The sequence below is a fragment of the Rhipicephalus microplus genome, chromosome 2 (genome assembly GCF_043290135.1).
Source record: "Rhipicephalus microplus isolate Deutch F79 chromosome 2, USDA_Rmic, whole genome shotgun sequence".
Taxonomy (NCBI): domain Eukaryota; kingdom Metazoa; phylum Arthropoda; class Arachnida; order Ixodida; family Ixodidae; genus Rhipicephalus; species Rhipicephalus microplus.
In genome coordinates, this window is record NC_134701.1 from 235,632,630 (window position 1) to 235,650,225 (window position 17,596).

The 17,596-nt window shown below is 44.7% G+C and overlaps 1 protein-coding gene across 4 annotated transcripts in view; it reads left to right on the forward strand.

The window, feature by feature from the left end:
• The first annotated feature begins 172 nt into the window (after window positions 1-172).
• Cndp2 (Cytosolic non-specific dipeptidase 2) overlaps window positions 173-17,596 on the forward strand; it is a 29,251-nt gene continuing 11,827 nt past the window's right edge. Inside the window, exons 1-8 of one of the 4 annotated variants that reach the window (XM_075877542.1) lie at window positions 206-302; window positions 4,532-4,560; window positions 4,755-4,845; window positions 7,756-7,879; window positions 8,556-8,726; window positions 10,490-10,645; window positions 12,328-12,485; window positions 13,401-13,475. In XM_075877542.1, coding sequence (XP_075733657.1) covers window positions 4,802-4,845; window positions 7,756-7,879; window positions 8,556-8,726; window positions 10,490-10,645; window positions 12,328-12,485; window positions 13,401-13,475 — 728 coding nt within the window. In that variant the 5' untranslated portion in view covers window positions 206-302; window positions 4,532-4,560; window positions 4,755-4,801. Of the gene's footprint in view, window positions 303-4,234; window positions 4,281-4,531; window positions 4,561-4,754; window positions 4,846-7,755; window positions 7,880-8,555; window positions 8,727-10,489; window positions 10,646-12,327; window positions 12,486-13,400; window positions 13,476-17,596 lie in introns of those variants that run through there. The other 3 variants (XM_037421386.2, XM_037421388.2, XM_037421385.2) reach the window with 3 other exon arrangements.

Here is a 17,596-nt window from a genome sequence, read left to right on the forward strand (position 1 = left end):
TTTCAGCCAATCACGCACAAGTTGCGCAAGCCATACGGCCATACGCGAGAGATCAATTGAATGGGGCCTTGTAAAATCACACCAAAAGCATTCGCATCAACGTTCAGCAGCTGCGAAAGCATTAGCGACGCGTAAAACGTTAGACTGTGTTGCCTAGCGCGGGTGTGTCCATAAGTCCACACGGTACTTCACGTGCCGTGTGCAATAAACCGGTGTGGCACGCGCGGGACGCGGGGGGCGGTGCCAGTGCTCATTGCGCTCGTTGATCCTTGCGCATCACCGGTCCGTCTCCCCCCGTCTGGGTAAGCGCCATACAAGCTAGCTGTTGCGCTCTGTGTGCCTTCGGGCACGTTATGCTTGTTCTCGCTGTAGTATTTCGCACGCCTTTCGATATTCTCTCTAGGCAGAAAACGCATCGTTTAGTCGTTTCACGGCCGGAGCGATCGCATTTCATTTGCACTCGATCCCACATTCTTTCATCTATTTGTTCCTTTAATTGTTTAATTATCGGCGTTTTTTTTTTGCGGCTGTACGTATTCCGAGGTTTTGTCTTTTTTTTTCTGATGAAAACTTTCATCGCGGGATAAATTTTTGAAAAATTATATCTTCATGTTGTATTAAATGAGCCTCATTTAATCGTGTGCGCCAATGTAATCAATAATACCGGGGCCACGCGTACGGTGCTTTATTAATCGCCATTAAGCCCGATTAGGATCAAAGTTTAATCATTGCCCCTTCCAATCGGCAACTCGCGTGAAGGGAGCCAATCACGATTGCAAGAAATTCGATCCCGACGGGGCCCAATCGCGATCGAAGGTGACGCGTGTGATACCTGCGTAAACCGGGAAACAGCGCGCCGCTTCAACGCACGGAATGATATTACCTAAATACATATCCCACGAGTTGTGCGTGTGGCAGCCACGGATGCGCGAGCTGCCCCGATTGCGAAGTACCGCGGCTGTAAAGAGGCGGCATCGCGTTTATTGCCGCAATTGCGAGTCGCATTGCACGAACCGCGGGGGCACTGCACAGTGTTTCTTTATCGTCACGCATGTCGTCACATAACGGCCGTGCTGTTTACGCGCGCGCGCAGTTTCGACCGGCATGACGTGGCTGCATGCTTCGTGCGTCTGCATGCATATGCTGCAACTGAATGAGTCGTATGAGCCCTGCATATCCGCCACATATCAGCAGGAGGCGGAACTTTAGTCTCCCTTTGAAAGCTGCTACATGGACGAAAATTCAGCCGAACTATATATATATATATATATATATATATATATATATATATATATATATATATATATATATATATATATATATATATATATATATATATATATCTGTACAGCCGAGATCGTCACACAAATTGTTGGGTGCACACATAGTTTTTTTTTTAATTGTGTGCTTGGAATAATATAAGGCAACACCATGAACTTCAAGTGAATGTTGCTCAGGCTGACTGATGCATCCAAGTAAAAACCTGTTGATGCATGAAGTAGCTCATAATTTTTATTGGGATGTTCAAATTTTACATTAAATTTAGCAAGCGATATATTTAACCATAAACACATAAAGTGCCTTTTGCTCCAACTATTATTTAGTGCAGAAACAATCCAATAAAATTTTACTGATATTCCTTTATATAAAGATAAGTCCTGGGCCAAGCGTTGTCGTACATGAAAGCAACTAAAATTAAAACCCCGTGAACTCATGCATGAGACATAAAATATGTGATGTTTTAAGCCATGCCAAACTTACTTGTGCCTCACACTACAGTGAACAATGTCAGTGTCTATAGGGGCCTATCAGCTGATCATAGGAGTGTACCTGTTAGGTGCTCTGCATAAGTGATGCACATCATGATGAGTGAAAAGGTATGTGTCAATAAAGATGTGTCTGTGTAGATCAACCAAAAGCATGGGAGCACAAACATAAAGCAGTCGCAGCTCAAGATGGTCATTCACCCCATTGTTACTGGAGATAAAATTGTTAAAAAAGGTAAAGAAGGCAACCACTTGAACGTAGCACAAAGCCACAAGGAAATCCCTAAAGATTTCTTTGTGGCTTCGTGTTACATTTGGGTGGTTGTCTTCTTTCCCTTTCTTAACTCTTCTGCTAACGTGTGGGTTTCTGCAGAACTAATTTGCCAATAAAATTGTATTCCGCTATTCAATTGTTGATCAGTGATACAACCCAAGGTGAAACGAGTTCAGGACAGAAAAGAACATCAGTTGTAACTAGATTTACTTGAAGCAGACAGATTTGGTTGTATAAGAGATGGCCAGGTGTGCGGGCAAACTTGTACGAAATAGCCTAACAAAGAATAAAAACTTGTTTTTTTCAGTCATGCTCTAAAAATATTGGAGCATGATTGCTCCAGCAGGGTCACTGGCACAAGTATCACATTGATGAAGTAAGCCTCCACTGATTCTCGTGCCAAGAAACTGTTGCTTTTAGAGCATGCAAATATTGGAAAGACGGGGCCCACACATGCAGGAGTCTCAGTGGCACGTTTTCCTGTCCTGAACTGCTTTTGCCTTGCGTTTTGTCTTAATCATACTGAAACTGAAATAAATATCCGTGGATGATGAAGCACAAGTAGAAGCTGACAGACATTCGCAAACTAACAAATGAATTCATTTAAAACATCTTGCGTCCATGTCTGACAGCACACATGGGCACAAGCATTTGCGGCAGTATCCCACACTATAGCGAAGGCCCTTTATCTATCCTAAAAATTCAAACTCTTTTGTGTACATTAATAGAGAGTTCACTAATGCACTTGTCTGGACCAAGCTTTAAAATCACAGGCACTTCCAATATTTTTTGTGCCCTTTTTTTTCTTTGGCACACTCCAAGACTTTTGTCTGCTCAGAAAGTGGCTTGCATTTAGCACATGGCCTACAATGTGCCATCAAGTGTTGTTCATTATCTTTACTTGCAGCACACGAATGCTCAAGGAGGCACTTATTCAGGCATATTCCCATTTGGCTCACAGACTCTGCTATAGCTCAGTGAAATTTTGTAGACCAGCTACACTTTGCATCCTACAAAACTTTTATTTGCGGTTCGTGCCGCAGCTAACCTTCCTGAGAGCATACATGTGGGACAACTATAATGCTGAACAAAAATTTTCCAAACCAAATTTCGTTGCCACTTTCTTAATACCATGTGAAAGTTTGTGGACGTAGGGCAAAACCACAAATCCTCTCCTTTCTGCTCCTACTGTGTAGTCACCACAATACGCTGCACTACGCCTACAAGTGCTCTTCAACAGTAACTCTGCTATGGCCCTTAGTAGAGCCGCTGGCAAATCTGCCACCTGGGAGGTGAGACTGTCCTGGGACTGTGTGGTGGCTGGATTTAACGAAGGATGACCTTAGAAAAGATGTCCTTCTTGACAAGCTTTTAGTGACAAGAATTATAAGTTGCAAAGAGCCGTCTTAGACTGTGGCTAGATACATCTGTGATCTCGAGGCTTGGTCCAGATAATCTCATTAGTGAACCCCCTTGTTTATCTACATAAAGAAGAGCTTGAATTTCATGGTAAGGGGTCTTGAATATATCGTGTAATATCGTGAGTACTTGTGTACACGTGTGTTGTCAGAAATGGGATTGATGGTTTTTATAAATTCAGTTGTTAGTCTGTGCCCATCCTGTCAACTTCCCCTGCATGTGTTCCGTCACCCACACAGTTTTATTTCAGTTTCATTGTCATCCAATGCACATTACTTAACCATATTGATCAAGCATAAACTAACGCTCACTGTGTTTTGATCTGTAACACTTTTTGGTCAGCTTAAAACCTGGTATTTTAAAGGGAATTTTCAAAGCATTGCAATTTGTTTCAGACGTTAGAAAGAGCAAAATCTTATGCTATGACAAGCAGCTGCACATCAAGGGCGAGTATGATTGTGTGCGCACCGCTAAATAAATGGCAAGCAATAAATTATGTTGTCGATCCTGTATCTGTTTGCATGCTGGAAAGTGTAGCTCATTTTTTATATTTGTACTTTGCCTGTACTTTCTCATTCTCTGGAACAATATCTTTTATCCGCATTGTATCAGTGTCCTTTTCTACTTTGATCACAATGGGCATGAGAAAACAGAGGACACAGATGGCATATGTGTTCTTCCCTGTGCTTTACTTAGATAATTTGTGTTTAAAAAATGTTACTCCGTTATTTTTTAATGCTAGGTCACTGTGAATGAACGGCGCTGGGTACACGTTGCCGAATTTACAGAAATGATCCTCTTGAGAAGTGTGCGCCGTGCTGGTTTGCAATTTCTTATCAGTTGGACACAGAATTTCAGAACGCCTCCTTTTGTCTAGGGTGCTATCTGTGCTGCTTTGTTGTCTGACTGCTTATCAACTTTGAGATAAGTTTAAAGATATCGCTGTGGGGCAGCCTAGTGTTTACCCAATAGAGGCAGTCTTCTTTTCCAGGACAACTCGCTTTTGCTTCTACAGTATTTGTTGATATTCATTGTTTCCGATCGTGTGACATTGGAGTTCTTTGTCTTCCAGGGCACGCAGTTTTGACCTCAATAATATCTGTAAGTAAACTTGCTGATCCTTGAACATAGTCACTTTTTAAGCCTGCTGATAATGCAAGGCTGTCTAATTCTTTTAATATCTTCATGGATTTATGAGAACTTGTTGAAAGTCTGTAACATATGCTTTGCATTTCGTTATTAGACACGAGGCATGTTACTGTGTAATTGATGTTGTTGGAACATCTTTGTTTCAGCTTTCTCTCCAGTGCAGCAAGGAGCGGACTTAAGTTGCTGCGTGAATATGGCCAAACAAAATGTTCCTGAAGTCTTAGAGGCTGTGTTTAGGTGAGCATGACTGCTAGAAGAGTAGTATGTTTTAATACTTGCCTGTAATTCTAATATATTCCTAGAAGTGTGCGCATTTACAGCAGTAAATGCATATTGTGCATACAAACCATGGTTGTTAGATTAGGTGAAACAGCAAGTCTTGTTTCAGGAAATCAAACCTGTGCAGGTGTGTGCCACATATAATATTGTGGCTCTAATAATAACAAACGTGTTATGATAGCTGTTAGTTTTTGCTAGTTGTAATTTTCATCACTGCTGAATTGCGACACTAGGCAACCTGGTGCAACACACCCTAAATATGCACATTATAGCTTGCATATAATACATATTTCGAAAATGCCTTCGTTAGATCAAGTTCGTCCCATCCACTAAAAGTGTACGAGAATGCAACATTTTTGCTGTTGCTGAGGTAAGATTGGACCATTGCTGACAAGTGCAGCAGTTAAAAAGGCAAAACTGGCATAGTTAGCCATGACTGCAATGACCTTGAGAAGCTTTGCAACAGGGATAGGTGCAAGGTCAGCCTTGTCAGTTTTCAAAGGCATCAATAATTTTTATTTCATGAACGAAAGTGGCCAATATGCACCTAATCTGTTAAATAATAATTACACTCAATATATTAAGTCTGAGGGGCTACGGGCAATGCGAGCCCGCCGCGGTGGTCTAGTGGCTAAGGTACTCGGCTGCTGACCGGCAGGTCGCGGGATCGAATCCTGGCTTCTGCGGCTGCATTTTCGATGAAGGTGAAAATGCTGTAGGCCTAAGGGCTCAGATTTGGGTGCATGTTAAAGAACTGCAGGTGGCCAAAATTTCCGGAGCCTTCCACTACAGCGTCTCTCATAATCACATGGTGGTTTTGGGTTGTTAAACCCCACATATTAATCATTACGAGCACTGTGTAACACAAGTGAAGCCTTAACACATTGAAAGGATTGTATAATGCTCTTATGTCATGGACAGGGGTTGCACTCTTTTAGAGCTTACAGGCTGTGGTATATATTACCACAAAATTATGAAATGCTGTCATCCTCAAAAGATCTGTATACAGTCAAACGCCAGGACAATGAACACTTGCACTGCGAAGTAACCTGTACATCATAGCATGTCATGTCGCTGGCTGGGTTCCTGCCTTTCCTATGCATTTTGAACACTGCTACAGCGAACACCAGCACAATGAATTTGCCTGTAATAGAAGCTGTTCATGCATACTTTATTTCTAAATCGTAATGAGAACTAACACACAAGGATGCGAGGAAAAGCGAAGGGGATGTTATTTGTAGTAATTATCTTGTGAATGTTTAAATGTGGGGGTGCCAACACACCCATCTAACACTCCCACAAGTTGCCGTCCTGGATACTTGTGGCGCTAATTTTTGCACATTTCAATGCACATATGTACCCTATAAAGTTGACAGGGGGTGACTGCCGCTGTAGCTCAGTATAAAGCATTGGAAAATTGCAGGTTCAGTCCCTGTCAGTGGCAATATATCTTTCTGTACACTTTACTTTCTTCACATTTACACCATAATTATTACAAATAACATCCCCATTCTTTCCTTGGGGTTTTTGTCTATTGGTTATTCTCATTCATATAATGCTTAACAAAGAAAAAAAATCACAGCATATCCACGGAGTGAATGATGATCAGTCGGGCCAAGTGTCCTCCCCTCTGTCTGTCTGTCCCTCTGCCCGTGTCTGCCTGTGCGTATGTGCGTCCATCTGTCTGTCTGTCCGTTTGTGTGTGTGTCAATCTGTCTGTGTATCCGTTGTGGTGTCTCGAATTAACGAACGACACGCCACGCTTTTGGAGTGAAAGGACACAGAAGACGCGGTCGGTACAGACCGAAGAACAACACTTTATTTAACTTTTATTTAACTAATTTATTTAATTTATTTTAATTTATTTAACTAATTTAGAACAACGATATCATCTGCCGAATTGACACATCAACCATTATCAACAGGCTAGGACATCCATACACAATATTACCATACACTTCATGACAAACACGATAACACGACAAACACACAATAACACACCTATGGCGGCGTTGCCATCGCTTGACTTACCACGAGGGCCCCCGACGCGCAGCCCGCGGTGCCACGCGCCGAGGACCCACACTAGAGACAACTGTTCATGGCAACCGCCACGCGCAGAAGAGACTCGCTCAACTATCACCAGCCACCAAGGCTTGCCTTCCGCCAGGGGTCACCGCTCGCAGTACACAGCGTCATCTATCGCCCGGTGGTTGTAACCCGAAATGTGGCTTTTGGACGAGACACGTGTGCCACGCTGCGCAAACAACTTTACAGGGGGTGTCAGCACCCCCACACCATGTGTCTGTCTATGTGTTTGTCTGACACTGCCGGTTACGGCTGACGCAGGACAAGATTGGGCTAAGAGGAGCTTTGCCCTTAAAACGAGCCCTTGACTCTTCCTTTATTAATTGATGGATTATTACTGTAAACAAACACACTTAGCCATAAATGTAATGTGCAGCAGCCAAAAGAAACAAAGTAGTAGAGCTGCAAGGTCATTTTGCATTAACTTTTAAGAATTTCAAAAATAAAAAAGCCCAAAAAGAATTGATCAATAAGGTCCTCAAAATGCTCCCTATGCTGTTCTGCGATATTGTGGCTTACTATTGTAGTCATATCACTATGCATAAAAAAATTGTGAACTTTCTTTTTCAAGTGCTGTTTTAATCTGCTGTGAATAAATATATTTCCTCTAAGTTCGTTTATCTGCTTTATTGTGGTCACTAAAATGTGCTATGCATGTAGTGAAGTGATGTGTATAACACACAATTACCCTGGTCACATTAAATTCATTTTACTGTACTGGGACACCTACTCCTCGATATACTTTTCAGCATTGTCACGCATTCTTTCTCCTCTCTTGCCCAGCATTGTTGACCAGAAGAAGACTGAGCTAATTGACTTTCTGCGTGAGGCAGTAGCCATCAAAAGTGTGTCCGGTTGGCCTGAAGCACGAAATGAAGTAGTCCGCATGATCAAATGGATGAAAGAGGTATGAGTACTGTAGCCAGAATTAGAGGCAGTGCGTCTTTCATATCAGGTTTTAATACGTAGTCTCGGGACTCTTGACATTTGTTTAGATAGCTTATGACAAATTTCTAGCCAGTGTTTGTTTGCATTGTTTTCATAAACTTGACAGTTCCTTTATAGATCCTTTAGTATTCTGGCACAACAGGCACTCTGCATTCCCAGGGTTAAAAATCTTATCTTATTGTGGCATCAGAGAGATTTAAGAGACTCCTGTTAAAGATCTAGTTCCTTGAAATGCACTGAAGGCCACGTAGATGTTGTTTTTAATCTAATGCATCAATTTTTAAATGCAGTTGTATTGGCAGTCTTTTTGCAACACATCCAGGCTTTTTTACCCCGTTTTTTTCCCCCTTCGTGCCTTGAAGCATTTATATATAAAGTAACCCCTCTGTCCCTGCATCCCACCTCAAACGTGCACAGTACTCGCACATCATGTAGGTATATGCACACATACCTTGCACTTAGCTCATTGCTTTGCTGCATTTTAAACAAAGTGTCACCAACAATACTTATGTATATTCTTCCCCTTGTTTTTTTGCAGAGTGCTTTATAAATTTTTCCATTGCTGCACTGTATCCAGTGAACTTGAAGCAGTAACACATGCCCTGTTCTCAGAGCTGCGACCATCTTCTTTACAGAAACTTGAGAAGGAGGGTGCCACGTGCGAGCTTAAGGAGCTTGGTGAGCAGACATTGGCTGATGGAACCAAGCTCAGGCTGCCTCCTGTGATGCTTGGCCACCTGGGCTCTGATCCCGCCAAGAAGACCCTCCTCGTCTATGGGCATCTTGATGTTCAGCCTGCATTAGTGGTACACTCATTATTCACTTATGTTATATATATAATGCAGGGATTTGCTAATAGTACTCAAAAATGTTGAATATCAAACCATGTAGTGCCCTATTTTACTTAATCTTTGAATCTATTCGGTGCTAATCATAAATCCCTATACCTGCCAAACATTTTACAAATATTTCAAAATGTGAATTGCACTTAAATAAAGAAAAATCAGTTAAAAAGCACTAAAAATTTCTTTTCTGTAGGCATAGTATCAGCATAAAGCATGAGCTTATTTCGTGCAACAGGCCATAAGTAGCACTGGGAGACAGGCTTTGCAGACTTTATTACAATAATCATTTTCACAAAGTGCACATTCTGCGCATGCGGAGAATTTCCGTATCTGTTTTTGGTGCTTAATTTGTGCTTTTAAGGCTAAGATTAGATTGTGAATCCTATAGTCCGAGACCTAAGAAGTTTCGACTTAAGAAGTCCACACGATACGACTTAAGAAGTCCACAGCATTACCTCCTCAAAGTCTGATGCACGCCAGCTTACACCAATGGGCATGCTCTCCAGACAGACGTACGTCATAAGCCAGAAAGCCAAGGATTCTGCCTTCAGTGAGCATCGCCATGTTTTAGAATGGGACTGTTATGACAGTATCAGAGATAATCAGTAGCTGCCACTTCAATCTTCTGGGTCGGGATGTAAACTATAGGATATAAACATTATTTCATAATAATTGTAATGGAGGCTGTTAGATATTTGAAAAGAATTTGAAAAATTGAAGAGCACTTGAGCTTTACCTTCAAAAGTAGATCACGAAGGTGTAATCGGTCCTCGTGCGCATCGCCTTTTGAGCTAGCCTGCTTCAGTTCTCGACACATGGCTCGACTGTGCCATAAGGGAATGAACGACTGTGTGCATAACATTGGCCATTTCAAAGTATTGTTGAATGCCTCTTGCAAGCACAGTTAAGTGCCCACTATGCCATAACTATTCCTTTTGCGAATAGAAAAGGGCCCACTACACATTCATAGGGCAACACGCAAACCTAAGCAGCTGTTCACTTTGTTGATGGCTCTGCTGCTGATAATTATGTCTAAGCACTTCTTTGTAATGGGTGGGCCTATAAAACACCGACTCATTGCTCAATTCACATCTTTTTATGCCTGGCGTGATTCTATGCATCTGCTGTGCAATATGTGATGCATTAAGGACACTCTTTTCACTGCATGACACTCATTTAGTGTTTTTTTTTTCTTTTTTCAAAGCAGTGTCAATAAATATTGTGGCTCTGTGGTAGAACAATTGCTTGCATGCAGATGGCCTAGGTCTGATCATCATACGGAACTGAAAATTTTTATTGTTTTGTGTGCATCGTGATTTTCTAATCACAGACCAGATGATGATTTTTCGCTCACAACCAATGACATTTACTTTGACATCGATGCCAGAATTTCTGTGAAATCAGCTTTTTAACGCTATTATGTTGAAATTATTTTTTAGTAGAGGAAGCCGAGCTAGTTGTCATAAATGCATTGTGGAATAGCGCAAAAAGCACACAGGGACACATATCTTGGCTGGAATTTCGCAGGTGTCTCTGTCTGCTCTTTGTGCTATTCCACAGTAAGCATTTGGTATTTTATTGAATTACATTTGTTTCTGGTGCTATTCAATTTTTGATTCACTTTTAGAAATAACCATTTTTTTGCCTACAAGATAGTGGCATGCATTTTTCACTAGTGACTAATGCCACGCAGTGAAGTTACTAACATCTGCAACACCATGCAGGAGGATGGCTGGGACTCGGACCCCTTTGTGTTGACGGAGAAAAATGGCAAGCTGTATGGGCGAGGTGCTTCAGATGACAAGGGTCCAGTGCTCGGCTGGTTGCACGCCATTCGTGCATACAAGGCAGCTGGCGTTGATATTCCGGTCAACCTGAAGGTGTGCACTCAACTTCTGTAGCAAATTACTACTCGATCATTTGTGAACGCATTGTTGAATGCATGTTTTCCACTGCTGAAATTGGGTTTAGAGGGCTTGTAAACAGGCTCTGACTTGTTTTGTACACCCTAATAATAAGCTCGCTAATTTTTACTGTAGACTGCGACAATCACATTTTTCAAATATTACACTCCTGTGCGCCACATAAACCCTTGATGTTGAAAAAAAATTCTTGGGACTCTTTCCTACGCCTGTATAATCATCTTTGGTAGAAGCAAATGTACACTCACCAGCTAAAAAAGAACACAAAACAAGAGAATGGACATTTCGGCACACAATAGGAGTGCTTTGTTCACAATAAAGAAATGCATGGCAATGTTTATTTTATATGTGTCCAAAGGCTCAACACACTTGTGTATACCTCAGGGAGTGGACCCCGTGTTCGATTTATCATGTTTGTTGTACATTGTATTCAGAAAGATTCGATGAGCAGGTGGAATGATAATCTTATCTTTTTTTTTTATGATAGAAGCCGGTTGCCTGTTTTTTCATGATGCTCTGCCAATTCTCCTTGTATGTGCAGTGACGAAATTTTGCCCACGGGCAACGTTACGCACCATCGAGCTTGCCAATTAGTTCTTTGCACTACAAAACAATGCCCTGGCCCTGCGGTGATGCAGTGCTGGCCATGTAGTCTGAATTTGCATTTTCCAGTGCTGTCTCCTGCCATTTTGTATAGCCCGAGACTACCAGGAGAAGTGGTACTGCCAGAACAAAAGCCTCCGAAATTAAGAAGCATCTTGCTCGTTTACCGCAAGGGAAACGGGGCATGCCTCGCCATTGCCTCATACTACTTGCACCGTGCTTCCTCCCCGCGCCGCTATGACACGTTGGGGGGGGGGGGGGGGAATCCTTGCTCGGTCATTGGCTGCGTGCCGATGACATAATCCCGGACGTCATGTTACGTGGATCAAGTGGCCATAGTATCGACAAAGGGCTATGCCTACCCCTCTTCCCTGTGAGAGAAGGGTTGTAAAGACGAGCGAGAAATCGAAACCAGCCAACGCAGGTCGTTCTATACCTTGTAACTTAGCACTTATTTGCAAAGTTTTTGCAGCAGCATGTTCACATTGTACAAGTGTGCAGTTATTTCTTCATTAAAGTTTTTGGACCACGAGGTTGTTTACTGGCCTTTTAAGAGCTATCGCAGATGTTATTTCCTAACTTGTTACATACCGTGCTATCGTTTACTCACTGCATCAAATGACTACGCAAAATGCAAAAATGAAAAAAGGGGCAAAAACATCTGTATAACCAGATTTATTCATGCATAAAGAACAGCATGTGGACTAAATTATTGCATCATGATCATGTCCTGTTGGCACATAATACCTCATACTCCAGTTAAAGTTTTGTATTGTGTAGTCATTTTCACTCGTTATAATTTTCCAGCCTTAAACTTCAGGTGAATGATTCCTTCCTGGAAATGAAATTTCTTAATAGTTCTCTTCGTTTACTGCTTTGTTCAGGTAGGTTGAGGACGGCACTGCACTTATAAATGCATAAGGAACCCTATCATATAAATTGCCTTTCTTTCTCGTTGGCAGTGTCCCATTGGGGCATCGTGGCTTATACCCGGCTGTGAATTCCAGCATTTTGTTGTTGACTTGGATTATTTGCAGTTTGTTTTTGAGGGCATGGAGGAGTCTGGCTCGATTGGGCTGGATAAGCTGCTGTATAGTCTCAAGGACACAGATTTCTTCAAGAAAGTGGACTATGTCTGCATTTCTGACAACTACTGGCTTGGAAAGGACAAACCATGCCTCACCTATGGACTCAGGTGCATTGAATAATAATATAACAACTTGGGAGCGCCCTTTTGGTAGTTGCTTATTTAGTAATCTTGTTAATTTTGCAAGTGACTTTGCATGTTCAGCACTCCATCTTCAAATAAGCCATATTCGGCAATTCGAGTTGACTCTAGGCCAAAGGTCCCTTAATATTTATACAGGCTCCTGCAGGGTAAACACAGAACATCGTGGCAGCACTTTACAAAGAGCCAGTGCATTGGCTGCAGCTGCGCATTGAAGCAAAGTGGCACAGGCACTAAGGGGTGCTTTGTGTTGTTTGCTACCAGCTGGAGCACGCTACGTTGAAAGCACTGGCACTGAGCAGTGCGCAGCCATGCTGTGGTGCCGTGGTCACCCTAAGAGTGGGCGAATTGGTACAATTCGGTTAATACAGTGAAGCCATTGTTGTAAATTGTCTTTTCTTGGATAAAAATGACCTTTCATCATTTTCACGATTGCATACTACCGTGGTGTAGCAGTGATCGGAAAAGCAATAACTTGATTCCTAGTAAACTATTTTGGAGAATGAGAAGGATGAAATAAAGCTGAGGTATCACTGGACAATATTATTCTGAAAACAAATAAGGCAGTTTTCTTTAATACTGCATCTACTACTAACAAAGAACTACTTCTGAGCAGTAAAGTTATGAAAGGTACGTCATAGTATAAGTGACTTTTATATAATATTTAGCTTATAGGTAATATGTTTGCGCATTTGAAGAACAAGGTATTGCTCGTAGGCACTGTGTGTGGCTTGATTGCTCATTCTAGCTACATATTCTCTGTGACCTCATTCCACTACGTTAAATTTGTCATAGTACTAGGGAATTTTCACTCGCATGAAGTGTGCAATGAATTATCCTAGTCTTAATGTAGCATGAATAATTTTTGTTTCTCCATTTCAGGGGCCTTTGCTACTTTGCCGTTGAAATTGAGTGTGCCTGCAAGGACCTCCATTCAGGCGTCTTTGGAGGCTCTGTGTAAGTGCTTTTTGTTTTTGAGACAAGTATTTAACAGTACTTTCACTTCGGACCACAATATAATCATTGACTTTTTGTTTTTGGGAAATAAAAACATAGAATGTTGTTGATTTCAATCAAAAGACCAGTTCTACAATTAAGGTGATTTTATTTTCACCAAAGCTTCTGTATTGTCGCGAACCGTGCATTGGGTTTGTTTATTTGTGTCTTGCTTTTTCGGCCTGGCTGCGCCGGCCTGTGCTATCACTGTTTTCACAGCGTTTCGAACAAACGCTATCACAGCGTTTCGAACAAACGCTATCGAACAGTGTTTCGAGCGTTCCGAACAAACAGCGTTTCGAACAAATGCTATCACAGCGTTCTCGATACAATTCGACTATTCGAGAAACGCTCGCGCCGAGGGATATAAATTCCGGCACAGCCGATGCCGCGACATTCGATCGCCGACGCTCACTAGCGTGCACGTCGTTTTGCCGACCGCTGCTTCGCCGCCTGTGTATTCTTTCAGTTGTTAGGGGAGCACAAGCTCGCTCCAATAAACTTGTTTTCCTTATAGACAACCGCGTCGTCCTTTGCTGCGTGACATCTGGTGGAGGTGCGGGGTACATGAACCCTAAGCCATTGCCAAGCCGACAAGCAAGCCCAACACGACAAGCACGCCCAACTCGTGTCAGCCGCCGACAGCAAGGCCTTCAGCCAGAGTTTGGACTGCTCCCGGATAAAGAGAGGAAAGAAGACGTAAAAACCACGATGATCAACGCAGGCTACATGACCAGCGCTACCAACCCTCCCGTCGTTCTGCAACAACCTCGTGAACCCCCATCATTCCGAGGATTTCCTGGTGAAGACCCGGAAGAGTGGCTGGAGAAGCTGGAGCGCATCCGCATCTTTAACAGGTGGGGTGACGAAGAAACGTTTCATCATGTCTTCTTCTATTTGGAGGATGCAGCTCGAACGTGGTTTGAGAACCATGAAGGCTCCCTAACCGACTGGACTGTCTTTAAGAGCGAATTCCTCAAAACATTCGCTACGGTTGTGCGGAAAGAACGAGCCGTCCTTTTGTTGGAGACGCGAATGCAACACCCTAACGAAGGTGTTGTACTGTTTGCTGAGGAGATGAAGATGCTGTTCCGGAGAGCTGACCCCGAAATGGCAGAAGAGAAGGTGCGCTTTCTGATGCGGGGAGTTAAACAAGAGCTCTTCGCTGGACTCATCCGCAACCCCCCTAAGACCGTCGCTGAGTTCGTCACCGAGGCTTCGATGATCGAGAGGACCTTGGATATGCGTTCGCGGCAATACGATAGACCACTCAACACCCTTTCGGTGAACTCGGTAAACGCCCCTGGATTGGCGACGGAAGACTTGCGGGAGACCATCCGCGCCGTCGTTCGCGAGAAACTGAGGAAATTGTTCCCAGCAACGCCGCAGCCCCAAGTCACCTCCCTCACTGACGTCGTCCGCGAGGAGGTTCAGCAAGCACTGGGGAATTCTACGCCGTCGGAAGCATCTTACGAACCACAAGCGATGACCTACTCCGCTGCTGCTCGTCGACCCCGACCCATCCCAACCCGTTATCAAGAGGCCCCGCCGTACCGCCGCCCAATGTCGCCCGCCCGACCCCCTGTAACCTGAAACCAGGCGCCCAGGAAGATTGAGGTGTGGCGAACGCCAGATAATCGTCCGCCGCAACCGAACCTCGGACACCGTGCTGCTGTAAGGATCGCCGACGATCACGTCACCCTGCCACCCCGCGCAAGCTTGATGATCGCCGTCTATTGTGAAGGTGCTGCTCCTGACGTCGACGCTATCGTGGAGACTGACCAAAGGTTGCTTCTAGACCGCGGTGTGTCTGTTGCAAGAGGCATTGCGCGGTTTAAGCAACGCAGATCCCACGTTTTGGTCACCAATTTCACCGAGGAGTACCAGCATCTAAACAAGGGCGCTGCAATTGCGTTCCTCTAAGAAACGCAAGAAGCGAGTCAAGTGATCGCGGTCGCCACCTTTGAACGCGCACGCGCAGATGCTTCCAGGCTGCCACATCCTTTCGACGTGAACCCGGCGCTGTCGCAAGAAAATCGGGACAGATTACTGGAGTTGCTCTGTCGCTACAGCGAGTGTTTTTCCTCGAACTCGAAGTTACGGCAGACACCTTTGGCGAAGCACCGGATAATAACCGAAGATGGAGCCCGTCCTACCAGACAGTCACCGTACCGCGTTTCTTCACACGAGCGCGAAGCCATCCGGACTCAAGTAGATGACATGCTCAGCGACGACATAATACAGCCATCGAAAAGTCCGTGGGCTGCGCCGGTTGTACTCGTGAAGAAAAAAGATGGCACTTTAAGATTCTGCGTTGACTACCGGAGACTAAACAAAATCACCAAAAAGGACGTGTACCCCCCTGCCACGAATCAACGACGCCCTCGACCACCTCTGCCACGCCAAGTACTTCTCATCCATGGATCTGAAGACCGGCTACTGGCAAATTGAAGTGGACAAGAGAGACCGAGAGAAGACTGCATTTATAACCCCGGACGGTCTATACAAGTCCAAGGTGATGCCGTTTGGGCTGTGCACGGCGCCCGCCACGTTTCAGAGAGTCATGGACACTGTGCTAGCAGGCCTGAAGTGGCACACTTGCCTCGTATACCTCGACGACGTTGTCGTATTCGCCCGGACTTTCGACGAACACCTCACAAGGTTGGAATCTGTACTCAAGGCCATTCGTACGTCGGGGTTAACGCTGAAGCCTGAGAAGTGCCGTTTCGCGTACGAGGAACTCAAGTTCTTGGGTCATGTCGTGAACGCCGCGGGAGTCTTACCTGACCCGGCAAAAACATCAGCCATTGCGAACTTTCCAAGGCCGAAAGATAAAAAGGGTGTGCGAAGGTTTCTCGGACTGTGCGCATACTACCGGCGCTTCGTCGCAAACTTCGCACGCATTGCAGAGCCACTCACTCGCCTGACGAAAGAAAGCACCCCTTTCAGCTGGGAAAACGACCAAGAAAAGGCATTCTGCGAGCTGCAACAGCGCCTGCAAAACCCGCCCGTGCTCGCTCATTTCGACGAAAACGCCGAAACGGAAATGCACACGGACGCCAGTGATATCGGTTTGGGTGCCGTCCTCGTCCAAAAGCAAAGCGGTTACGAAAAGGTAATCGCCTATGCAAGCCGTGGTCTGTCGAAGGAGGAGAGAAACTACTCTGCCTCCGAGAAAGAGTGCCTGGCTATCATATGGGCCATTTCAAAATTTTGCCCATACGTCTATGGTAGACCGTTTAAGGTTGTGACAGACCATCATGCGCTGTGTTGGCTCGCCAATTTGAAGGACCCCTCTGGCCGTCTTGGGCGGTGGAGCCTGCGCCTGCAAGAGTTCGACGTTACAATATTCTACAAATCCGGCAGGAAACACTCCGACGCCGACTGCCTGTCCCGCACCCCCGTCGACCCACCACCACAGGACTCCGATGAAGACAGCGCGTTCTTCGGAGTCGTGACAGAGAGCGACCTAGCCGCCCAGCAGCGTGCCGACCCTGACCTCCGCGCCATGATCGACTACCTCGAAGGATGCAACGTCGCCGTGCCTAGGGCGTTCAAGCGCAACTTACCAGCGTTCAGCCTCAAAAACTCCATCCTAGTGAGGAAAAATTTCAACCCCGGAACGAGAACGAATTATCTACTTGTCGTCCCCGCAGACCTTCGTGACAAAATTTTGGAAGCGTGCCACGACGACCCGTCTTCCGGACATCTCATAACAGCTCGCACGAGCACGATTACAAAAATTAAGGCGAAATACTTCTGGCCCCGCCTTACATCCGATGTCACCCACTACGTCCGGAGCTGCCGTCACTGCCAGCGACGAAAAACACCACCGACGAGACCCGCCGGACTTCTGCAGCCGATCGCCGTCCCAACGAGGCCCTTCCAACAGATCGGAATGGACCTTCTGGGCCCATTCCCTACATCCCGATTCGCGAACAAATGGATTGTCGTAGCGACAGACTACATGACGCGCTACGCAGAGACCACCGTTCTTCCGAGGGGAACTGCACAAGAAGTTGCAAAGTTCTTTATTAACCAAGTTGTGCTGCGACATGGAGCCCCTGAGGTCCTAATCACAG